Genomic DNA, 26,801 nt, shown 5'->3' on the forward strand with positions numbered 1-26,801 from the left:
TCTGGTCAACGTGTTTATTCAATTCAAATCATTTTATTTTGTTCAGCTTTGCAATCTGTAAACATGCAACACTCTGTCCCCTAAACCACAAAATGTAAAAAACCTTCAACCTGGAGAAACCTGAGGGGAAAACAGCAGGGAAGAAGGTGTGTAGAGTATGAACAACTTAAAAGATGTACAGTACATCCGATTCCTACAACAGAAATGATTCAAATATTGTGGATTATTAAACCAGGGGTAAGGCAGGACCAGTGCAGGGACAACCATCATCAGACGTAACCTCCATCGGATGCAACCACCACCCACAGAAACCTGTGAGGAGGGAAAGCACAAAGGCAAAGTTGGGTCATTTGGGTTTATGATGACAGTAATAAACTAATAATAATAACAGCAGCAGGTGTGTTAGAACCCTCATTTACAGATGGTTTACTTATTACATTATAAACAAGATAACAATTCATCTGCAACTTATGGAATTTTTGGAGTAACATTTTTAGGTATATTACACAGTATCATGCTTTAAGCAGCAGTAACTTGTAACAATGTTTCGGCCTCTTGTTTACAGAGCACAACTTGTTGAATTCAGCCCTTCACCCTTGCAATGCAACTTAGCCGCCATTGCTTTAAAAACGTATTTTCAATGTGAAATGCAATAATATTTATGGGTACAGCAACAATCTAACGCATTAGCAACACCAAACACACCAAAAATATTCAGGGATGTTTACTTTTGGTCCAGGTCATCATGCTGAACGCTAGCATGCTAACTAGCAAACTACCTGCGCTAATGCTAACTAGCTTAACAAAAAGGACCGTTTTTCCTGTATCGAGTCGGCAGCACAAGCAAAACAACCGGTTATAGTTCCAGGTGTGCTTAATTCAAACACTCCCGTACTTAGAGCAGTGGAGCCGGTAGTCGTGGTTCTATCAGCCCGTTCATGTCGCTCTGCTGCCGTAACTTCGCCTCGTGCTGCACCCGGTCGGAGCTCTGCAGGCGTCTAAGAACTTGCGCATGCGCGTTACAGATGTGAGCGGAGTTACGTGTTTACAAGTAATGTCTGAACCTGCCCGCATTATTATGTCTTAATAACAGCACGCAGTCCGTAGTTTCATATTTATGAAGTTTTAAGTGAAATATTAAATACGTTGAAATCATGTCTTCGCGTAGACTAAATTTCGCCGACCAGTTCATTAATTATTATGAAAATCTTAACGTTAATATCGTCTCTCCTTCGACCTTACGTTACAAAATGACACATTTATCAACAAATTGACGTTTTCTGGCACGTTGATGTTTCATCCCATTTTTAGACGGTTGAAAAGACGTTGAAATGAGGTCATAGACGTTCAGACCTCATTTCAACCCGATTTCAACCATTTTTCAACGTTGAAATTACGTCTTGTGCTCACTGGGTAAGTGCTGGCACGCTGTTTTAGCCACCTGTCAGCCGTTTGGTCATGTTATTGCTGGTGAAATGCTAGCTAGCGCCGTGTTTGCTAGCGCCGTGTTTGTTAGCGCCATGTTCTCCCCGTAGGTCTGTGTGTCTGTCAGACTAGTAGGGGAGCTAGAGTGAGTGCCAGCAACCAGTCCGTGTGGCACTCCAGCAACCAGCCTGTGTGGTCGTCATGGAGCGCCCGTTTTCGCGGGCTGATCACAGACCGGACAGAGTACACGGATTTTACAAAGAATCCACACCTCAAACAAGTGTCCACTAGCGCAAAACTATAACAGCTATCTAAAAAATGATACGTTTTTACAAGACCCAAGACTCTACCGAACGCAAATATGTCGTTTTCATGTCTGTCCGGTAATAAATACGTCTCCCGTGGCCGTTTACAAAACGTGTACCTTCTGGATTTTTTGAGAAATATGTCGGCAGATTTGTATTGGAGCCTATGGGGCTTTTAGCAGAGGTTGTGTGACTGGTCTCCGTAGGCCAAAACTAAAGAACTGTGGGATTCCATAGCCACATAACTACAAGCAGCACAACCATGCCATCACGTTAAGCTAAAAATGAAGCCTCAAAAGTGTATATTTGGCTCTGAGGACCGAAGTTCCATATTTTTTCCATATTTTTTTAACCAGATTCTGACACTGCCCCACTCTTAGCATCTCCAGCTCATGTAAAACTCAGAAACGGAGCAAAGAACTAGTGAAACATAATCAGTGATTATGAAAAAAGTAGAATAGATATCACCAAGCAGTTTTTTCCATAAAATAGTTGAGACTTGTGTCAACGTTTGAAAGTTTAAATGGTGTCTGTAGCTGAAAGATTGGTGAAGCTGGAAAATCTGAAAGTTGAAGAAGTTTAAGAGGATTTGAACACGATCTCTTTGGGAAAACCATTAGAAGAAATATTCATGATTACTGATTTATATAAATTAAAGCTTAAGAGGTAGAATGCTGGAAAGTCATAGCTGGAAAGCCGGAAAGGAGTTGAGAGAAAGATTCGAAGAACAATACTTGGAATGGTTAATGCATTCCAACAATAACTAGAAAATGCATTTCCTGCTGAAAATGCGTTGGAATGCAAAAAGCTGAAATGAACTTTTTAAAATAGCCGAAAATACAGAAAGTTGAAGGGAATTTGAATATATTTGCTGAAATTACAGATATTAGAAAAGCTGAAATTAATTTGAAATTGCTGAAAATACAGAAATGGGAGAAGCTGAAAGGAATTTGAATAGATTTGCTGAAAAAGCAGAAATGAAAACGGCTGAAATAAATGTGAAATATTGCAAAACAAAACAGAAGTTGCAGGAGCTTAAATGAATTTAAAAAAGTACAGAAATAACAAAAGCTGAGATGGGTAAAAAGAGCATTAAAATTGTTTGTAGTAATATTAGTAGTAGTATTAGTTATAGTTGTAATTGTGGTATTAGTAGTACTAGCAGTAGAAGTCGGTTTAGTATCAATAGCAGTAGAAACAGCTGGAATACTGACACTATTAGCCATAGTAGTATTTGTAATAACATTAGTATTAGTTGTTGTATTAATAGCAGTAGAAATACTAGTAGTATGTAGTAGAAGTATCAGTTGTAGTACGAGAAGTACTAGTAATATTCGTAGTGGTTGTAGTAGTATTTGAAAGAGCAATACGTATTTCAACGAAACCGCTTCGTGGTTAAGGTACAGATAATCATTGAGGCTTTTATTTTGTAATGATGGAATTGGGTGAGGGGGGGTTGGGAGACAGAATGTTTGTTATTCAAACTAATGAGTTTTTAATTAATAGGCCTCATCACAAACATTACAGTAAAAATTCCCTCCACGGGGCTTTTATTTTGTAATTATTGGAGTGGGTGGTGTGGGGGGGTGTAGAAAGAGGGAGGGAGGGTGAGAGGGTGAGGAAGGGAGGGGTGGTGAGGAAGAGATAGAGGGAGAGAGAGAGGAGGAGAAATAGACAGACATACTGACTGACTGAGTGATTAACAGTGAGAAGAGGTCAGGGTGGAGGGGGGAGGGGGGGCGAGTGTCTTTATCATATTGGTCTGTTGACAGAAAGCATAGCTGCGTCATGTGACTCCACTAATCAGGTCATAGGAGCAGCTGTGAGTCACAGACAGAGCTCCTGCAGCATGTGAGTGCGAGTAACCACGGCAACGACGCACCTGTGCTCATTAACGAGCTGCTGCAAAGGGAAAGACAGAGGACAGCGAGTTACACAGAATCCACACCTCAAACAAATGACAACCAGCGCAAAACTATAACAGCTATCTAAAAAATACAGCGTTTTTACGAGACCCAAGACTCAAAATACGGCTCCTATCGCAGTTGACAAAACGTGTACCTTTTGGATTAAAAAAAATATATGTCAGCAGATTTGTATTGGAGCCTATGGGACTTTTGGCAGAGGTTGTGTCACTCTAACACTCCTTAAACCAAAACTAAAGAACTCTGGGATTCTATGAACACGTTAATCCAATCAGCACAACCATGCCCTCACAACCATCCCCTCAACGCATCTAATTAACAGCACGCAGTCCGTAGTTTCATATTTATGACGTTTTAAGTGAAATATTTAAATATGTTGAAATCACGTCTTCGCGTAGACCGAATTTCGCCGACTAGTTCATTAATTATTCTGAAAATCTTAACGTTAATATCGTCTATCTTTCAATCTTACGTTACAACATGACACATTTATCAACAAATTGACGTTTTCTGGCACGTTGATGTTTCATTCCATTTTTAGACGGTTGAAAAGACTCATTTCAACCCGATTTCAACCATATTTCAACATTGAAATTACGTCTTGTGCTCACTGGGTAAGTGAATTAAAAAAAAAAAAACAGATTAGGAGATGTCATGAGTGAAATGGAACCCTCACGTTTAAAATCCATTAGATGTACACATTGCCCAGCACTCACGCTCCCTCAATGACTTTGGCACAGTTGATGTGCTCCTCCAACGTGTCGACGGCCTCCGAGCTGAGGAAACAGTCGCCGTGAGACTTGGGGTTGATTCGCCGACGCTTCACCGTCACGGAGGACCGGAGGTGGGAGATGAGGCAGCTCCACACGCACGAGGACTGCGCCGGTCTGCTGGCGGCTCCACGTGCTGCAACGAGGGTCAGAGGAGGCCGCGTTGGAGTGAGGAAACTAAGATGGGGAACTCATTTACTGACTATGAAACGACAGTAGCAACTCACTACTACTCTGAAGGCTGACAACAACTTTTATTGATTTATTTTAATTAACATAAATCAATAAAAGTTGTTGTCAGCCTTCAGAGTAGTAGTGAGTTGCTACTGTCGTTTCATAGTCAGTAAATGAGTTCCCCATCTTAGTTTCCTCACTCCAACGCGGCCTCCTCTGACCCTCGTTGCAGCACGTGGAGCCGCCAGCAGACCGGCGCAGTCCTCGTGCGTGTGGAGCTGCCTCATCTCCCACCTCCGGTCCTCCGTGACGGTGAAGCGTCGGCGAATCAACCCCAAGTCTCACGGCGACTGTCATTCTCAATTAAGGGAGAATGAACAGGCCTACGTGACAGACACCTCTCCTCTGAGTAACTCACCTGGAGGACGCACACACAACTTCTCGGCGAGGTTTAGCGCCGCTGCTCTTTCTTTAATTGTCGCCATTGTAAGAATACGTGTTCAAGAATTGGAGCCTGGTCGGGGTTATCAAAAATTCAGCCGAACGACTTCTCTCGTTCTGGGAAATTTATTTGTCAGATCACAGGTCAAGTATCAGCGCTGCGTTTGTAAAGGCAGGAGCAGTTCAGGCAGCACACAGGCCGGAAGAACAACTCACTAACATCAGCAAGAACATCATGTTTTATAACCCTTGAAAGACAGAGAAGGAAAGATTTCTATTGGCCCTAAACTGGCGTAGAGGAGGACCTTCCACCTCCCGCATCTAAAGATCCGGTCACATCCAATGTCCAGACTCCTGACTTAACGTAAACATCAGCGAACAGAGTGTGTATGTTGAATAGTGTTGGTGGGTCTCTAACCCCCCTTTGGCTGGTAAATCTGCTAGTTGACCCGCAGACCTTACATTCCTCAGCCAGGACAGAAACTGACTCCCCATCTTGTCAGACTCGTGTCTGCCTGCTTGGCACATCCTGCTTCCCCCCTTACCTAACTCTTAAATCAAGACAAGACAGCAAACCCCCAACTAAGCCCATGAAAAGAACTTTTGATTATCACCATGTCTACCGAAAAAGAGGTGCGGTAAACACTTGTACGCGGGCAGACGAGCGGGAGAAACTTTAACATTCACCCGCTAGATGGCGCCAATGGCTCACTGAGGGAGCGCTGCTTTAACAGCGGCCGCTTTAATCCGCTGCGCTTCATGTTTTAATCTGGACACTGCGGCCTTCACTTATGTGTGTGGTTGTCGATTATCTTATCGTTTCGTTTAGAAAACGGAATACATGATACTATAATAATGTTGCATAAAACTGGGCACCAACAGTCCGGAGCAGCGCATATCAGATTCCCCATCTCGTGGTTGGTTGTGTGTACATTCTTACATTTCTTTCTCAAATCAGATTAAGTTTTAATTTGCCATCCAATTCTGACGTTTTACTGACCTCCAGTGTTCTGGTGCTGCAAAATAAGTGCAAAAGGAGAAAACATGTAATTTCCCCAAGAGTGCAGAGACTTGATGAAAACTGAACGTTTGCATGGTCTTTTTTTTAAATCAGTTAAACTAACAGAAAAAACGTAATTAATTGGGGGACAGGATTGAATTTGCAATGTTGCCATTTGTGTTTAAACCAAATGCCGCGTCATCTCTTCCAACGTCAAGAGGAACATGAGCCTCTGCTGACGTCATGATTGTTATAATGCGGTGCTTAATCATAAACACGAGGACACTCTTCCAGGTCTCACCTCACTGGGTTGTAAACTTTAATACATTCTCACGTCGCGTGTACGGTCCATCGTGCTCGGTCTGGTTACAAGGCAGTGTTTCACAATAACAGTCCGTGTGACTCACGGAACTAAACAATAGTTCCTACTTATAGTTCCTATTGTTACATCCTTTCTCTTTTCAGAGTTAGAGCTGTTATCTCAACATTTGACTGTGACCAACCAGCAAGATGATAATACTGACACTGACGCTGCTTATTGCTAAATTATAAACAATTCAATATGCTCATCTATAAAACCTTCTCTCAGCAACTGATGAACATAGCCTATAACAAACTAAAAACACAGCATCACCAATTTCACAGTGAGATAACACTCAACCATTCGCTACGAACATGAAATGTGCAAATGATCACAACAATATCAAATAAACCATAACTTTTGCGCTTGTACACTTTTCACGTGTCAGGTGCATGTAAACATCAGCATTCATCTGCATGATACCACACAGTCCTTATATCGCTGTGGCTGCACCACTGTACGCCCGGCTCTGGTCGTGACAGGGGTGTCTCCGCCACCAGTGTCTCTGGGTGTATGTTCTGTTGCAACACCGTGGGGGACAGGAACAGACTCTGCAGGTTCCTGTCTTACAGCCTGTGGCTGACTGGGAATGCTGATCTCCATATCGAGAGGGTCACTAAAGGTCACACCAGGTGCACGCCTGAGGTGTCTGCGATTTCTCCTAATGACACTTCCAGATTGCAACTGAACCTCATAGGACCTCCCATCAACTGGCTTCAGCACCCTGCCTAGTCTTCAGACAGCGTTGGGTGGGAGTGGCTGTATCCTCACACAGTCACCCGTGGCAAGTGTGTCCAAGTCTCTCGCTGATTTGTTGTAATATGTACCCTGACGTTGCTGCCTGTTCTTCAGCTTCTGGCTGACCTGAACGACTTCTGGCCTGAGCAGGGTTGCTTTCGTTGGCAGCAGTGTTTTGGTACGGCGACTGAGTAGTCGCTGTGCTGGGCTACTATCCAGGCCCTGTGACGGTGTGTTGCGGTGGTCCAGAATTGCAAGATAAGGATCCTGTCCAGCTGCTTTGGCTTTCATGAGAAGTCTCTTTGCCGTCTTGACAGCTGATTCTGCTTTGCCATTGCTCTGCGGGTAACCAGGTGACGAGGTCACATGCTGAAATCCCCACAGTTCGCAGAATTTTTGGAAGTCCTGGGACGCGTATTGTGGGCCGTTGTCTGACATCACTGAATCCGGAATGCCTTGGCGGGCAAAATAAGCTTTCAGTTTCTTTATCACTGTGGTGGATTTGGTATCTACCAGGTAGTCTATTTCCCAAAAGTTCGACCAATAATCCACAGTGATGAGATAGTTCTTGTTGTCAAACACAAACAGATCTGTGCCCACCTTCGCCCATGGCCTGCTTGGAACCTCATGTGACATCTATGTTTCTTTTTGTTGTTTATTGTCCATCGACCTGCAGATATCACACTTAGCTATATACGTCTTAATCTGGTCGTTCATGCCCAGCCAGTAGACACACTCTCTAGCTCTACGTAGGCATCCTTCAACACCCAGATGCGATGAGTGTAATCGACCAGTGATGTCTGATCTCAGCTTGTCAGGAATTACGGCACGCTCACCCCTGAAGACTATTCCATCTTGGTGGCTTAATTCTCCTTGTAATGAGAAGTAAGGCCTGATTTCACTCGGTACCTGTGATTTGTCCTTGGGCCATCTCTGGCTCATTGTTTTAATGAGAAGCTGCAATGTGGTGTCTTTTTCTGTGGCAGAATTTATGTCATGTAGTCTGTCTGAGGAGATCGGTAAGTGTTGCACCATGTTGACAGTCTCCAGCTCAGCTTCCACCGGTGTACTCTCAGGAAGATAGGCTCTGCTGAGAGTGTCGGCCAGTAACATGTCTCTTCCAGGCACATAAATGACATCCAAGTCATATTTTTGTATGCGCAGCATCATGCTCTGCAGCCTTTTGGGTGCACTCAGCAGGGGTTTGCGTACAATGGTTTCTAACGGCTTATGATCACTCTGTACAGTGACTTTGCGGCCATATGTGTATTGGTGGAATTTCTCCATGCTGAAAACCACTGCTAAAAACTCTTTTTCTATTTGGGCATAGCGCCCCTCAGTTTGTGTAAGTGCCCTGCTTGCGAAAGCGACTGGCTTCCCCATCTGCATCAGTGCTGCGCCCAAACCTGTGTCTGAAGCGTCACACTGTACTGTCAGCTCCTCCTCAGGGTTGTAATATCTCAATACTGGAGCATTCGCAATTGTCTCTTTCAGGTTGAGGAATGCCTCCTCATGTTCTGTTGTCCATGTCCACTCACTGTCCTTGTGTGTCAGGTCTCTCAATACCTTGCATTGGTCTGAGAGGTGTGGGCAAAACTTGGTGAGGTAATTAACCATACCTATCAGCCTCTGCATTGCTTTTACATCTGTCGGTGCTGGCATCTACCCAATAGCACGCACTTTTTCAGGATCCGCTTTGAGTCCATCTGTCGTCAAGCGGTGTCCAATGTATGTGGTCTCCTTCTGTCGCAGTCTGAATTTTTCTGCATTCAATTTTATGTTCTTTTCCCTGCATCTGTCGAGAAACTGTTTCAGTTTTTCATCGTGATCCCGTTCCGCTTCCTCTTGTGTCTCCCCCTGTCCTGTGATCAGGATGTCATCCGCTATAATGTACAGACCAGGTACATTATCCAGCGCTTGTTGCAGCTTTCTCTGGAATATTTCAGGGGCCGGACTTATCCCCATCGGCATCCTCCGCCATCTGTACCTTCCAAATGGAGTGGCAAACGTTGTCAAATAGCTGGACTCCTCCTCCAGCTGTACGTGCCAGAATCCACTCTTGACATCACACACTGTGAACACTTTAGCTTTTGACAAATCCGGTAAGATGTCCTCGATGGTTGGAAGTGGGAAGTGACTGCGTTTTAGTGCTTTGTTCAAGGGTTTGGGATCAATACAGACCCTTGGCTTGCCATTCTGTTTCTGTACTACCACCATAGCACTGATCCAGTCTGTGCTGCATTCTACAGGAGTGATTATCCCTCTGTGTTGCAGGTCTCTAAGCTCTTCCTTCAGTGGTTTCATCAGGGCCACTGGAACCCGTCTCTTTGGCAGCTGCACTGGCTTCACTGTGCTGTCCACCTCCATCTTGTATTTTCCTCCAAGGCAGCCATCTCCAGTGAACACGTCAGCATAACTTGTTTTGATTTGTTCCATCGTCCACCCTGTTGTCGGTTTTCCTGTTGTGATTATACTGTCTATTGTCATGATATTCTCATGGAGCACTTTAATCAGTTTCATCGCCTCACTGGCTTTCCGACCCAGCAGAGGCACTGCACCGTCTGTGTTCACCACTTGGAACTCCAAGCGATATAGTTTGTGATTTCTTGGATTCCTTATTTTAATCTTACATTTCCCCATTGGCTTCAGCTTGCTTTTGTTGTACATAACTAGTACACTTTTAGTGTGTTCCAGCTCGGTGTCTGGATTCAGCAGGTTAATGGGGATGATGTTGCAACTAGCACCACAGTCTATTTGGAATTTGACCATGTCTTTGCCTAGTAGCATACCAGCATAGAGAAGCTGAGTGTCCTCTTTAACAGTGTTATCTTTCACATCCTGTTCTCTCTCTGGGTCTTCATCTTTGCCCAAGTCCGTCTCCACTGCATCCACTATCTCAGTGTCTGTCACAGTGATACTGTTAAGGTTTCGGAAGCTCTCGAGGGAGGACTCAATCCTTTGTTCTCGTCCCGGCCGGAAACGAGGACACGAATGAGTCAATTCGTTTAAATTCAAAAATCAAAAGTTATTTAATAACTGAACAACGTAATAGGGATTACAATTACAAAGTGAAATACTAAGCGAACAGTGGAATATTTCGCGAAATAGAGAATCCTCTGAGCAAGTCTGAAGTGACTTATCAACGCGGCTGCAGGAGAAGTTCTAACAGTCTTTTCCCCGCCATGGTCCTTTGAAAACTCTTGAGGTGTGTCTTCCTTGGTGCATTTGAATATCATTGGCCTCTTCTCCAAAGGGTCACCTCCTCCATTGTCCCTTCCACGTTGAGGTGTGAAGCTGCAGCTGTAACCTGAAACCTCTCTGTCCTAGCTGTCCCTCACACTCCAATGCACTCAATGCAGATAAAGTGGCTTTATGCCTCAATGAGTGAATTTAACAAAGCATACATTGTTTAAGTCTTCATCTTATAACTAGTACACTTTCATTACAACAACCCATCATTAATGATCACCGTTCATCACACTTCGTCATAAGATCTAAAACAGTTCATGTGGTTCAATTCTCAAGACATTTGCCTCAGTCGGCTGCCTTACATGAAGTTGTTCATTTTATTACCTGACAGGAGAAAAAACTCCCAAAAAACCCTTTTTGGGGATAAAATTGGGAGAAATCCATAAAGAACGGCAATTGGCATCCGTCCCCAGGTTTTAACATCACATTGTGACAGAATGTTAATGTGTACAGTGTTTATATGATTTAAATGACTATGAATTGTGTTTGATTGAAATTGCATTCACTTCATCTAACATGTTAATGTAATAACTAATATCTAACATCACACAAACTACAATTCTAACACTAAACATTATTACACGTACTATAATTCCCTGACTAGGGGTGCACTTCTGGCTTAAATCCCTAACAATTCCCTCCTTGCTCACAGTTCACTGTGAGCATCTCTCAAAGACAGAAAAATTATCATACAGTCACATCCGTCAACAGTGATTGTCCCTCATCATCTACTCGCAATTGATTTCCCTGTATGCTAGTCTCACTAAACACAATATCGATCAATCCCTGCAGGAATCCAAGGATGCAGGAGATGCAGCTTCATCCGTAGTGGACTAGATCATGACTGTAACACAAGAAGGGTTAACGCAGACAGGAATGCACTTTTCCGTTGTGCTATAATACTGACAAACCCGTTGGTGAGAGGATTGTCGTCGCCTTAGTTGTCTGCCAGCTGCTGGTTCGAGCTGTCAGTCCAGCCAGTGCTTTGGACACCGATCCGTCAGACGCTGTATTATTGGGAATGAAAGTACAACAGGCAGATCCAAACATTCTACAGACTCCTCCCTTCTCTGCCGAGATCATGTCCAGTGCCATTCTATTTTGCCATGCCATCAAACTAGTCTTATCCAACTGCTCGTGGAGCCCTGTTATGGCATCCCGGGTGAAATTTATGAATCGCTGCTGGTTGTAGTATATGTAATTAATCCAGTCTACATTTTTATTGATTGTCACCCACCAGAAGAAAAAGGATTCTATGCCGCTCGCAATTTGATTCCTGGTTTTAAACTCATCAGGCACCCCTCTGGGCACCCCAATGGCATCTAAGTACACATGACTATCAAATGAGCCCGCAGGACTAGTGGATCTCTTCGCTCTCCTTGTGAGGATGTGTGGTGAAATCAAGTCTTGAAATGAGGTCTCCTTCACTGGAAAGACATAGAATGGCATGATAAGCTGCACTAATGCACAAGTACCCGTCCAATTAGCTGGCAGCGTTGGATAAATAACCTTAGTTCCACACCACCACCAGAGGTCGGCTCTGGAAATCGTCTGATTCAACACACTTGAATATCGAGTGACATTAGCAAACTGAACTGTGGTACAGTTTACTCCTACAATGTCACCTACTTTTATCCCTCCCGTAATCTCTGATACTATGCAATCAAATGTACCATCTGGAACCATAAATTGAGGTGGCGTGCTCAAGGTAGCTGGCGGATAATCCCATTGGAACTCTAGACAAGTATGGTGGACAGGCTGAGTCTGCAGGACAAAGAGCTCCAGTATACATTTGAATATAGGACTTATTGGTCTGATTCTGGAACGTACAGGAGTGGGCATAGGCCTAGGTTGAGAACACACTATACAATCTGTACTGTGCATGTTTGTGGCAGTATACTGTACCCATTGGAGCCATAGATTAGACTCCGAGAATCCAGTTTCCCGTTTTACCACACCCTCCCAAGAAGTGTCAGCTTCAGCTCCAACCTGATCAGCAGTGGATTCCTGTTTGTTAGCAGAGGGTTTAACAACAATCTTAAACAACCCTTGTGGGCTTTCAATATCGTATGTCCCTCCTTTCAACACGTATAGTCCACTGTCCCCCAATTCTGGATTTTTCAATGTGATTATTAGTGGATTGCACAACCCCCCCCCACATTTAGCCAAATCTGGATATCGGTTTTTCCGCATCGTTAAACGGGTTTGCAGCCCAGGTTTAGGACCAGTTTTAGATGACTTCCATCTACCAGTGTGTGCGAACTTCCATTCTGCCTCCTCGCAGTCACAGCCGTACTGCTCCACTGGCTTACCAAACCTGACTCCTGGTCCACATCGGTTGGTGGTGGAACACAAGTATTGGTCCGACCTCCAAAACCTGAGGTCTTGGACTCCGCAGGCTGCAATATCACAATAATCAAATTGAACAGATGCAGTTATATTTTCCTTGAATGTCAACGTGAGAGCAATTGCTGCTTGGATGTTAGGTGGTAAGGAAACATCTTGTCGACTGGGATGGGATAGATCACTTACAGACGTCATGTCATCGTCACCTGTGTGAACAGCTGCACTTCCCCGAACTGAACTTGAACCCCCTACTACCAACTGATACTTACGCTGTGGGCGAGACATTTTCTGCTGCTTTGTCCCCTCCTGTGTCTTTTGGCTCTGAATTAACTTGCCTGGTATTTAATCGGGTCTCCGCAAGGGTTTGGCTTGGTGCCTTAGCAGGTGCACAATGTGTGAGATGATGCCAAGTGGCTCCCGCTTTACCTTTCACCTTTACCGAGTGTGACGTTGCCAATACTACCTCCCAAGGACCGGTCCACCTTGGATCACTCCACTTGCGTTTATGGGCCTTAATCCACACCCAGCTTCCTGGCGGTATGACTGGAACCTGCTTCCCTTGGCTGGCGGCTGTCTCTGCGTTCGTCACCTTCGTCTCCTTCCTAGCTACTTCTGCACAGTCATGACCACCCTCAGTAGGTGGCAATCCAGATGTCATATTCACACCTTCTGATGTGAAAGAGAGATGGGGCTGGGTCAATATACCAGATATCCTAGCCCCTCTCATAGCTGTCAGAGTGAAAGCTTGTGTGTCTAGATAAGCTACAACACCGTGGTCTGTGTGGACATTCAAAGGATGACACATTACCAAGTATGCAGTCTTCTGTACCGCTCGAGCTATTGCGGCCAAATGTCTGGTGCAGCCTACTTGTCCTAGTTCTATGGGATCTAATTTAGAACTGTGATAAGCCAAAACCGCTCTCCCCTCCTTCTGTCCAAATGTTCCCCCGTGAATGTGTCTAATGCTGCTTAGTTTTATCTTGGTGATGCTTGGTCATTGCAACCGAATAGCCGCTCTGAATTCAAAATCCTCAAGTTCTGTTACTGTAATATCGTTGGCGTATGTTTGTTTGAACATTCTTATCATATGTGTTTATCAAGTGTCCCAGCAGTTCCCTTGCCTTCTCTAATCTGGAAATTGTGTGTCACATTAGCTCAGTGTTTGTGGATTCCTTCGTTGTATGTGTGTGCCTATACTTCTCCTCCTTGATGTTCCTCTGTTGGAACATCTGTTGTTGTCAGCGGTTTGGTCAGATGACACGTAGCTGTCATCCTAGACGTGTGATTAAGCTTCACGCTCCCTCCTTGGACCTCGGATCACCTCAGTTCCTGTGAGCAGACTGCTCTGCTAACCGGAGGTCCCATTAGGACAAGATTCCCCAATCGGCTGTTGAATAGAGAAGCACAAGTGGTGCAGCTATGTGTGCGTGTGTGTAGGTGTGTCTAGATGTGCGTGTGAGTGTGTGTGTGTGTGTGTGTGTTCTCCCAATTCATGTTGCTCTTTCTTCTGGTTTACCAAACTCTTCAAGCAAACAAGTTCTACCATCTAGTGTGTGCATATTTAACATAACTGGAACTCAACCTTTTACCCACTTATTTCCCAGTTTTAGCTATTTCTTTTAATGTGGAGTAATTGTATCATCTGTGTGTCTCATCAGTCCTTGTGTCAGTGTATGAGAAGAGCAATGTCATTACACATTCGTTCCAGGAAGAAAAGTTCAGGTTGGATCTTCCTGCGTTGGCCATCGTCTGCTGTTATCCGTAAAATGCCACTTGAGTAGCTAAACTCTAACATCTAGTGTTTTCCTAAAAACATTCCAATCAATTCGTGAGTTGTTTCATCAATAGAAAGACTGTATGTTCTTAACACCTTAAATCAATGTCATCTACACATCTCTGTTGTTTAGAATCTTATGATTGTGTTTTTCACTGCATGCAATAATGTTCCCAAATCGGCAGATACTCTAGTTATATTCTGTTCTCCCCCAGTCCCTCATGTTGAGGTAGGTGTAAAAGCATCCCTTCACATAGCCTTTGGTGATGCTAATCAACCCCCAGGCCACCTCCTGGCTTATCCAACAACGTCGTAAAACTCCCACAACGCCGTTTCTACTGGGTGTCGTTGCCGATCTGGACCGTCTCGCATTGGAGTCGCCTGTTCCTACTGAAAAGCAAAACATAGTTAACAATTGCCATGCACATGTATTCGAGGAAAAATGTGTCAGTAAATTTATCCTAGTGAAATAATTCCCCCCATACCAACCGTGTGTGATTCTTAAATGACTCTTAGATGACATACAACCTGTGGATGGATTTTATGGCTCCGACACTTCCCCAGGATTCCTCCTCTTATCAGTTGTTGTTTGGGGAGGTCTGCTCACTCCCTCCTCGACCATGAGTCGCCATCACCTTTCAACCTCTGCATCTCCTCTGGAATCTATCCTCGTCCCTAATTCACTCCCATCTCAGCATCTGCCTATTGTTTCTCCAACAGGGAGCTAAACTCCCAACAAAGTCATCATTTGTCCTGACACCTGATGTTCACCTGATGGTGGAAGGAGTTCCCTAATGAACATAATAAACACACATACCTACCTACTACTACAACTGAAGAATTAGCACCTGGATGACACTCATAAATGTTGTTTTCTTAGAAGGAGAAATCCCTTCTTTGTTCTTGCTGTTCTGGTTCTGTTCCCTCTTGTTCAAATTCACTTCCTGCAAGTCACTTTGGATTAGAGCCTCAGCTGAATGAAGAATGTGATGCGTTGACGTAAAGAATGCCTCTGCATATCTTTATCTGCTCCTAGAGTATTTACACACTGTTTTGAAAAATTGCCTTTCTCAAACGGCCTTGTTTCCAACCGATTTGAGGAGCCATTCATATATAGAAATTTGGAATCTTTGACATAACTGATTATTGACCCCCATAGTCAACTCATGAAAAATTAACACCAATATTGCCTTCGCGTCCCCGTTCAATGATCTCTTTGAGTTTTTGCTTGTAGGTCTCACCCTCATGGTGTATGACTGTTCCATGTCTTCATCAACTAATTGACCAACCCAGTTATCTTTGTTCATTCTAACCTCGAAGCAATCTGCTCATTCCAAGTATACACAAAAATGTTACCCCACATTCTCACCCTCACAGTCAAATTTCTCCTTTTACCTTCAGCCTGTTTGCTCTGTCATGATGTGTCATCACCTTTGAAAACCTATGCATTACTGCATAACTCTTCTACCTGTTTTTCCCATTTTTACACTTCCATTTACCCTTGGTCATACTATCAAACACCTGCGTGTGTCTCTCATAACATTTCAACCTACTTTTCTTTTCTCTGCTTACTTCCCCATTAAAATAAACCATTCGATGCCCTCACTGAAGACCTCCATCATTACAGTCAATTTGCTGACCTTTGTGACCACTTTCACAAGTGGTCGAGCATTTGCAGTATCAGTCTCTAAAACTTCAATCAATGTATCAGAATGTGAACCTCAAACCCCGGTGATATCAACAAAGGTTCTCCAAACCCTTCAGGGTCATAAAACAACAATGAAGAGTGTGAGTCCCTTGATCCCAAAAAGTACCAGGAGATAATAAATCAACTTAGCATCAGACCCATCTGTTCCAGACCCCCCTCCAGTGTTAATCTCCACTTTTATTGCTCTTCAGCCCAAAAGCAAAGCAGAGGGTGGGAGACGTGTCTGTTACCTGCAAACACAAACTCAGCTCATGCTCAGCTTGATCCAATCCATTCATTCATTACTGATAGATCACTAACCTCTCATGGTTAGCGTATCCAAATGTAAGGGTGTACTACTTTCTGAACATTACAGGATGACCGTCTGTAACAAATTTCCATATTTCGTGTACTGGTGCTATAAATGTTCCTTTGATCAGACATTTGCTTCAATCATCAAGATACTGTATCAAGTGTATCGTGCACTATACACTCAATAGCAGCACTCAACAATTTACCGCCCATCTCTGAATTCAGGAGAAAACTCGAAAAACTACAAACATTAATCCAAAAAATCGACAATATATACAACAACTCTCCTAATTCCTTATCACCTTCATTCCTCCTTTAAATCTTACACAACCTTATCTCTTAATTTCAATAACTGATTTCCCCTTTTTAAAATCAATCTTCCCTACGGGTTTAAGTCTAGTTTCAGCTGACACTCTCAGCAGTTTATAATCTCTAGGCTCCATTTTTCTACCTGGAATGTGAGTCGTAAACCGTGGAGGCCGAGGGTGCTTATCTGAGCTGTTGGAAAGCAGCGGGGGTCGGTGTGTCACCAGTTAGTTGTTTAGGGCTCGTCTGCTTTGTCTCCATCAAAGCAAGTGGCATCTGTTGCTGTGGTCACCACATATGGGGAGGTGGAGGCTGGGGTGTGCCCAACCTCTGGTTCTGCCTGGGCTGCATTTGACGGGAAGACCGTGGAGGAGCTGCACTGAACTGCATGTTCGTTGGACATATTCTTGACCAATGACCCGTCTGTCCGCATAAGTAGCATTCATCTCCTCTTCCCCTATTATTTCCACGTCCTCTGCCTCTGCGCTGAGGTGGTGGTTGCTGGTCAACCATTGAACGGTCTCTGACTGCTGGGGCTGGATATTGGGCCTCTGGAGGAACGGGGTATTGAGGTTGTTCATCTCTCACCGACAGTTGTTTCCTGACTCTCTGTTTTTTCGTTGCTTCTGCATCTGCTGCTGCCAGTTGGATCTTCAGGAGTCGATGCGTCATCGTCCCCAGTTCTTCTTGCCTCCTTGTCTCCGCAGCTCTCGGGAGAATGTAGTCTGCATAGCGGTCTGGAGTCTTCTTCACCAGGATACAATGTCTATTGTGATGACATCCTCCATCAGCAACCTCTTCTTCTTTGTCGTTGTTTGGATGGGTCCTCTGCACGTGTATTTTGATAGACAGGAGTCCTGAAGTAATATACAGCTCCTCTGCGGCCTCCTGGTATTCACTTGGTGTTTTACGGCCATGTTCACAGCTACCTGCTTCCTCCTCTCTGGCCCTGACAAGCAGTTCCTGAGTCGTAAGCGCAGCCATCATGCAACCTGGAATACTCTAAACAACCGCTATGCTGTCCCTTCTGTCCTAGGTGTTACTCTGTCACTAACTGTAAGAAAAACCCAAACTAAGTCACCCCTAACAGCTGTCCGAGGAAATGTCAAATTGAACTATCGACCAGAATCGACACAGTAAAACAAATAACCAAATCTAAAAAGTAAGGAGGACAATTTACAACATCAAATCAGTTCAATAACTGCTGTGTAATTACTAAAACTATCTTGTTAGACCACTAGGTTAAATCAACTTATCAGTACCTCTAACCTCAAAATCAAATCAATCACGGAACTGTAAAAATTAGTATAATCAATGATCAATGCAAAAGACTATGATTACAATTGTACAGAGTAAAAAGAGAAAGAATTAACTATATCTCAAATCAAAACTCAATCTTCATTCTAAATTCAAAAGTCTAAAAATTAAACTTCAATAAAGTTAATCTTGATGTCTAAAAATGAATTACTCCAAATTATTAATCAAGGTTACAAAATTATTCAAAGTTATGATGATACAGTCAAACTGCCGGCAATATCAATCAGGAAGTATAGCAGAAGCACTCCCCCACAAATGTCGCCAGAGATTATACCACAATATAAACAACGATCCACCCCCAACCCAGAGACAATGCAATGACAGTCAATCTGGTTTCAGCTAAACATTGGAGATCGAAATCAAACAATTCATAACAGGTCCACAAAAGCACCACATCAAAATTAGCTCAATCTCCAATTTCAATCCAAAACAAATGCAGGACTATTACAAACCATATTCAACGTAACAATACAGCACTTTACTATTTCAATTAAACGTCAACACCAATCCAGATATCCGTCAAGTTGTCGTATCAATCTTTGCACTGTCCTATTAAGCAAAGGCAAATGTGCATCAAAGTCAACGTCCGAACACGGCAAGTGAAGAAATTGAACTCCCCCTCTTGTAATTCCCTCTTACACCCACCAGATGGCACACTCAGGGGCTTTCCCCTCACGATGTGCACTTACTCCAACCACATGAGGCGCTGTTCAGCCGATAGCTGAAGATCGAACACAGAACTACCAAAGAGGAAATGCCTCGACGCTTCCGGTCATGGATCGTAAAACGCCGTGTGCCGGCGTAGCAAAGGACAATGGGCTCAAGCTAACTGCTAACCCACAACGTGGTCAAGCTATCAGCACCCCTCAAGCCCCGCTATTTCCCCAGTGGAATTACCAATGAGACCCCGTTAGCCGCTAGCAAGGCAGCCTCACGTGGTCCGGGTTGGACTACTCACCAACACCTTAATATGCTACGGTTTTACAACCCGACGCCGGAGATGATCAGTCTCCGGTTCGGATTCTATACATATATATACACTGTTAAACAATCACATACACGTATTAAAACATAATTTGGAACATCCATACATCAATCAAGCACATGCACCCCGCAACTCAAACACTCACGCACCACGTACTAACACTCACTCACACTCACACCACATGCAGATGTATATACACTATCATTTACACTAAAGCGCATATCCGCCACCCACCCCCTTCTAGACAACCTATATACCTAATTCATAGGATTTCTAGAGGGTGGAAAATGTTAAGCAGATCTTACCAGTCGCCGCTGGATTTCTCCTTTACTATAACCTCCACCAGTCGCCGCTGGATTACCTTTAACCAGTCGCCGCTGGATTTCCTTTTAACCAGTCGCCGCTGGATTACCTTTAACCATAAACTCAACCAGTCGCCGCTGGATTTTCGCATAAGCCAATCCCGTAGAGCAAGCTCCCCCCCCCCAATCTATTAAATCCTGCAATACCTAATTGTGAAGGACTTTATGCACAGAGAGGGGAAATGAAGAAAAGAGTCTTCTCTAAAGACGCCGTAATTATTGTGGGAAACCTAGTGGACAACATGCGCATCGTCACACCTCATGCGAACCCCCTAACCAATCCCATACGGGTCTACTTGTATGATTTTATCCTGCTGGTCTTTATGTCTCAGCAGACCAGTTCGCCGCCTGGATTTTTCTAACGCTCTAAGTGTGTACCTGAACGCACCAAACGCGCGTGTTTGGAATTTCTAAAAGCCGGCTCCCATTCGCATTCACTTTGCAAAAGTATGTCCCCACTGTTATTCACTATCAGCTTATTATATTCACCCAAGTCATTAATGTACTAGCCTTTAGTATTTAGCATCTAAGGCCTTGCCTCATGGCCGACTGCCAGCACCACTCTAAATCTTCCTAAACCTACCTATCACAGAATTCATGAAAAAGGTGGTTTTACCTTGTTTGTACCCGTGGTACTTGCAGTCAAACCTCTCAGCAACGCCTTCCCCCAACGAGAGCCCCACGTTGGGCGCCAACTGTTAAGGTTTCGGAAGCTCTCGAGGGAGGACTCCATCCTTTGTTCTCGTCCCGGCCGGAAACGAGGACACGAATGAGTCAATTCGTTTAAATTCAAAAATCAAAAGTTATTTAATAACTGAACAACGTAATAGGGATTACAATTACAAAGTGAAATACTAAGCGAACAGTGGAATATTTCGCGAAATAGAGAATCCTCTGAGCAAGTCTGAAGTGACTTATCAACGCGGCTGCAGGAGAAGTTCTAACAGTCTTTTCCCCGCCATGGCCCTTTGAAACCTCTTGAGGTGTGTCTTCCTTGGTGCATTTGAATATCATTGGCCTCTTCTCCAAAGGGTCACCTCCTCCATTGTCCCTTCCACGTTGAGGTGTGAAGCTGCAGCTGTAACCTGAAACCTCTCTGTCCTAGCTGTCCCTCACACTCCAATGCACTCAATGCAGATAAAGTGGCTTTATGCCTCAATGAGTGAATTTAACAAAGCATACATTGTTTAAGTCTTCATCTTATAACTAGTACACTTTCATTACAACAACCCATCATTAATGATCACCGTTCATCACACTTCGTCATAAGATCTAAAACAGTTCATGTGGTTCAATTCTCAAGACATTTGCCTCAGTCGGCTGCCTTACATGAAGTTGTTCATTTTATTACCTGACAGGAGAAAAAACTCCCAAAAAACCCTTTTTGGGGATAAAATTGGGAGAAATCCATAAAGAACAGCAATTGGCATCCGTCCCCAGGTTTTAACATCACATTGTGACAGAATGTTAATGTGTACAGTGTTTATATGATTTAAATGACTATGAATTGTGCTTGATTGAAATTGCATTCACTTCATCTAACATGTTAATGTAATAACTAATAACTAACATCACACAAACTACAATTCTAACACTAAACATTATTACACGTACTATAATTCCCTGACTAGGGGTGCACTTCTGGCTTAAATTCCTAACAATACATGTTATATCAACATATTCATCACTCACATATTCTGTTGCTATTGTACTCACATTTTTCTTCCTCCTTTGGTCTGGTTTCGCTTTACATTTGGCTGCAAAGTGGTTCTCTCTGCCACACTTTGCACACTTCTTTACGAACGCCGGACATTTCTGTTTGGTCCTTTCGTGTGTTCTTCTGCAGAATTTACACTCCACTGTGTTGTTACCTTTCCACTGGTACTGTGCCCCTTGCACGGCATGCACCTCTTCAACCATCGGCCCGGTGATGGTTTTAACGTTCTCCTTGGAGAGCTCTGCTGCTCTGCACAGTTGTAAACATGTGTCCAGTGTCAAGTTTTTCTCCCGCAGCAGCTTTTCTCTCATGATCGTGTTGTTACCACCACACACAATCCTATCACGAATGAACGAGTCTCACGAGTCCCAAAGTTGCATGTTTTGGCCAGCAGTCTCAGTTCAGTGACATAACTGTCTATATTTTCACTGGCGGCCTGATTTCTCGTGAAGAAACAATAGCGTTCGACAATCTCGTTCACACTGGGGTTGCAATGATCATCAAACTTTGTGATGATGTCCTCTATCCTCCATGCATCCCTAGCTGTGTCGCCCATCAGGGTATTGTAGGATATTAGAAACAAATATACGACCCGGTTCATAAAATTAATAAAAATGCATATAGTGTACACCAGAATACAGCCATGATTCTGAAACTGTGTAATCCATAAAGTAATGACAATATTGTAAAACCACTGTAAATCTGCAACTGTAATAGAATAATACCAATGCAGTTATGATTGTATTTGATGTAATGTAATCAACTGGAATGCTTGCATGTAATACTTGAACAACAACTGATATTGACTAAGGATCATTCGAAATCCGAGTTCCATTGAACTCACCAGAAGACCACTCCCAGGGGTGTGGACACTAACTTTCACACCTCTAAGCATTGTTATAAATACCTGTAGCAACCATTGTTCTCGGGCACTAGGGATGGTCAAAAGGACTGACCTGGGGCCTGTTGGTCGCTGAGACCAGCGGCTCCTCAGCTGAGATGTTCTTTTTACCGCAACGCCATCTCTTTTATTAAATACATTTAATTTGAACCTTTTGATCAGCGATGACCTCTGTCCGTCCGGCGTTTCTTCATTTTTGAACACAACAGTATCCAAAAGTTCTCTGCCACTCTCGCCGACAAGATAGCTGAACAGTTTTACCTTCTGTTTATCGTCAGCTTCAGCCATTGTTAGATCCAGATACAGGACAAACTCATCCCTCCAATTCTTCCATGTTTTAGAGAGGTTGCCGGAGCCCAAACACAACGTCTGTGGCGGCTTAAGTCCCTCCATGGAATCACACGGCAGTCGCGCGCTAGCGGCTCAACCTAGCAGCAGTTAACACTCTTCAGACCGGAGTAAACCAGTACGTACTCAGACCGAGTCCTCTCCCGCTGCCACCATGTTATAATGCGGTGCTTAATCATAAACACGAGGACACTCTTCCAGGTCTCACCTCACTGGGTTGTAAACTTTAATACATCTTCACGTCGCGTGTACGGTCCATCGTGCTCGGTCTGGTTACAAGGCAGTGTTTCACAATAACAGTCCGTGTGACTCACGGAACTAAACAATAGTTCCTACTTATAGTTCCTATTGTTACAATGCCCGCTGTTGAGAACCCTCTTAACATTATTTGGGGATTCGTTGCTTGCTGGGCTAAATAACCTTACAAAGGTAATGTGGCAATATCAACAAACCGGGACGTTACCAGACCAAGTCTGTTAAACGTGTATTTGAAAACAATATTATCTCAAAATGAATTAACAAACTTTCTACCTTTTGTTAACTAATTGCTGGCTCATGCTAACGTTAGCCTAGTTGACGTTTCATTGTAGGGTTAGCTCGCTAGAATTACGTTATCTTTTGGTTTAGGCTAGCAAGAGTGTTGGCTAATGTTTAGGTCTGGTGACTATTCCAATTTAAGATGGCTTTTCTGTAATTTAAAGTTGAGTAATCAGTTGGATGAATTGACTTAACGAGAATACCCTAACACCATACCAAATTTAACGTTATTTGAAATGCCACTAACGTTACGTTAATGAACTCTAACTTAAGAGGGGTTTAGCTAAGGTGTTAGCATTGCTAAAGCCTTTTTATCGACACTTGGAAACTGTTTTTTAAAAAAGTAAAAAAACTCAACTCAAACTATTTTAAATAATATTGAAGTTAATTAATTAAGTAAAGTTTGTTTCTCAGCATTTAAAAACAAAGAACTTTCTAAAGAAAAATACAGTATTTACAATTAATTAAATATTTAATATTTGCCTTGAACAGTAAATACTTGCATTATGGTCAGGAAATGGGCTGTATTATGTGGTCTTTAATGACACATCAAATGTCAAAAACCAACACCAGTGTGCTGTGTAGGCTAATAAGCTGTTTTCAAGCCAGACTTAATAATAGATATTTTCTTGTCGTAGTGGTAAAAGCACAGGCGTTACTAATAACATGCACAATACTACAACTGAAATTCATCCATTTCCTTTTATTTTCAAACCCCTGCTTTCCCTACTGTAACATGATGAAATGTCTCCAGGGAGAAAACTCCTTTTGTACTACCCTTTACCATTAAGTCTTTGCAGTATTCCGTTTATTATATTGCTTAAACTTGAATAATTGTATTACAATCTTGGGGCTGTGGTTCAACTTTCTTTTCCTCAGTGCATTACAACACAGTAACTAACATAACTCAACAGAAAGGTAATACAGACATCATGTGGAGGGCTTCTCTTTTAATTTGTCTTTTCATGGCTCAGAGATGGTGGTTAATACCTGCTCAAGTGAAGCACGGCAGGAGCAGAATAAAGACATTGAAGGTCTACTCCCCTAACTCACACACACACACACACACACACACAACGGGCACGCAAGACGGACACACACCATCACTTTGACTCACCAGCGAGCGTTCGCGCACCCGCCTCAGCCTGGGGTCACACTTTAATTTTATGATAGTGGCCAATTCTAGCAGGGATCATTTAATCCTCCAACATGATTGAAACCAGCACAGGTTAAATGGGGGAAAAGGTCTGTTCTATTAAGAGATCAGTGGCTAGTGGAGACCTCCCACTTAAATAGTCATATTTCTGTGTGTGCGTGTTTGTTACTCAGTTTCTTGGTTATGTTGAGCCATTGACCATCCACAGGTCAAATTGAATAACCAAGATAATTTAGAAAGCATTGACAGTGCAATTTGTCCATTCATTGTTATTGCTCTGACCCCTATTAGTGTCAATGGACTGGTTCATTTGAAACCTAGATGGCTTATCAAGGTGTTATCTCCTCCGCAATGGACGTGGTGTAAAACGAAGGCAGAAAAAAACCCTAATGGTCATTTCAAAGCAATTAGGTTGGATTGTAGTGATTGAAGAACATTACGAGGCTTTAATGTGCTCGCATATTTTTTTTTAATAAAGCCATTTAGCAATAAAAACTGCAGATGAGGAAGTAATTATAAGCATGCAAGTGGAAAGGCAGAGTGTTAGTGCTTATTAAACAGCCAATTCTGTTAACCACTTTCAACTAAACGTTCTTTTTCTTCTTTGATTAACAGGCAGCAGAGGCCCGCTGGGACCTTGGCCTGCTCTGCAACAACTCGATGGATCTCCGCGTTGACTCCGGGACCCTCCCCGCGCACACCGCTGTAACTTACCGCTTCTGACAACAGAGGACAAAGCAGAGAACATTCACCAGCTCATTTGTTTATTTAGTTTAGGATTACATCTAAACCTTTCATATAAATAACCTCCGGGTATTTGTTTGATTATCAGAAATAAAATAATGGAATATGTTTTGTTTCTGTGGCAGAACAGTTCACTCCTTGTGGAAAACACGTTAGCAAATTGTATGCAGGTGGAAATTCATTTTTAACACCTTTTTCCTACATTCTCACCATGTGACCCAATTTTGCACCGTTTAGAATTCCCAATGTCACCACTAACTGAGTATTTGAGTAGCTGTATTAGAAAAACACACTTTTCTTTCGCAGGTAGGAAGCACTGTGATGGAGGAGGAGCTGTCTCTGTCTAATACTCGCTATCAAACACAGGGTGGAGGCACCATCTTGCTGCAGTTGCTGGAATTTAAAACCCATCTACTTGAGACTTTTGAGGAGCTGCACATCCGGAGGGTACGGAAGCATTTTGTAACATTTGCTGTCAGTGTGCAACATTTTAAATGCTTCAACTGATTCAGCATCGCCAAAGTAACGCGTGACTCTAAGTCTCTAGTCTGCTGCGTACTAGAGGGTGGATACCCAACCCGAGCCCGTCGTTACCCGTCGGGACCCGCCGGGTCGGGCCGGGTTCGGATAAATATTTAGAAAATATAGTCGAGCTCGGGTCGGGCTCTGACACATCAGCGCGATAAGGCATTGAAGTCCACAACAACGTGGATTAAACCTCGAAGGTTGGACAATGTACATAGTTTTGTGTCGTGTGTATTCTATTTCTCCGTTTCTGCATTGTTTTGTTGTGTTCAAAAATGAAGAAACGGCGGACGGACAGAGGTCCTCGCTGATCGAAAGGTTAAAATCAAATGTATTTAATAAAGGAGATGGCGTTGTGGTAAAAAGAACATCTCAGCTGAGAAGCCGCTGGTCTCAGCGACCAACAGGTCCCAGGTCAGTCCTTTGACCATCCCTAGTGCCCGTCTGTAGCCTCCACCAGTGAACTCCAGAACAATGGTTCCTACAGGTATTTATAACAATGCTTAAAGGTGTGAAAGTCAGTGTCCACACCTCTGGGAGTGGTCTTCTGGTGAGTTCAATGTAACTCGGATTTCGAATGATCCTTAGTCAATATCAGTTGTTGTTCAAGTATTACATGCAAGCATTCCAGTTGATTACATTACATCAAATACAATCATAACTGCATTGGTATTATTCTATTACAGTTGCAGATTTACAGTGGTTTTACAATATTGTCATTACTTTATTGATTACACAGTTTCAGAATCATGGCTGTATTCTGGTGTACACTATATGCATTTTTATTAATTTTATGAACCGGGTCGTCAATTTGTTTCTAATATCCTACAGTTTATAATTTATTTTCAACGTGCTTGTGCGTTTAACAGCGCTTGTTTGTTTGAGCGAGTACCCAGTGAGCACAAGACGTAATTTCAACGTTGAAATATGGTACAGAGCACAACTTGTTGAATTCAGCCCTTCACCCTTGCAATCTGTATTTAGCCACCATTGCTTTAAAAACGTATTTTCAATGTGAAATGCAATACCATTTATGGGTACAGCAACAACCTAACGCATTAGTAACACCAAACACACGAAAAATATTCTGGGATGTTTACTTTTGGTCCAGGTCATCATGCTGCACGCTAGCATGCTCCAAGCTAGCAAGCTAACTAGCAAACTACCTGCGCTAACGCCAACTAGCTTAACAAAAAGGGCCGTCTTTCCCGTATCGGGTGGGCAGCACAAGTAAAACACCCGGTTATAGTTCCAGGTGTGCTTCATTCAAACACTCGCGTACTTACAGAGCATTGGAGCCGGTAGTCGTGGTTCTATCAGCCCGTTCATGTCGCTCTGCTGCCGTAACTTCGCTTCGTGCTGCGTCCGATCGGAGCTCTGCAGGCCTCTAAGAACT

The 26,801-nt window shown here is 43.3% G+C and overlaps 1 protein-coding gene and 2 long non-coding RNA genes across 3 annotated transcripts; all 3 read right to left on the reverse strand.

Moving 5' to 3' along the window:
- Window positions 1-135: 135 nt before the first annotated feature.
- On the reverse strand, window positions 136-26,801 carry LOC144391175 (DEP domain-containing protein 7-like). Its single transcript, XM_078097774.1, has 3 exons — window positions 26,692-26,801; window positions 4,372-4,561; window positions 136-312 (listed from the first exon to the last, which is right to left on the reverse strand). Exons 1-3 carry the CDS (start codon window positions 26,732-26,734, stop codon window positions 270-272), a joined length of 276 nt encoding a protein of 91 aa, XP_077953900.1. The 5' UTR covers window positions 26,735-26,801; the 3' UTR covers window positions 136-269.
- Window positions 13,345-13,682, reverse strand: LOC144391177 (uncharacterized). The gene is made up of 2 exons (XR_013455062.1): window positions 13,543-13,682; window positions 13,345-13,403 (listed from the first exon to the last, which is right to left on the reverse strand). It is a non-coding gene; the product is annotated as an uncharacterized LOC144391177 (long non-coding RNA).
- Window positions 13,789-14,744, reverse strand: LOC144391180 (uncharacterized). Its single transcript, XR_013455064.1, has 2 exons — window positions 14,430-14,744; window positions 13,789-14,121 (listed from the first exon to the last, which is right to left on the reverse strand). It is a non-coding gene; the product is annotated as an uncharacterized LOC144391180 (long non-coding RNA).

The sequence above is a fragment of the Gasterosteus aculeatus genome, chromosome Y, assembly GCF_964276395.1.
Source record: "Gasterosteus aculeatus chromosome Y, fGasAcu3.hap1.1, whole genome shotgun sequence".
NCBI classification, from domain to species: Eukaryota; Metazoa; Chordata; class Actinopteri; order Perciformes; family Gasterosteidae; genus Gasterosteus; species Gasterosteus aculeatus.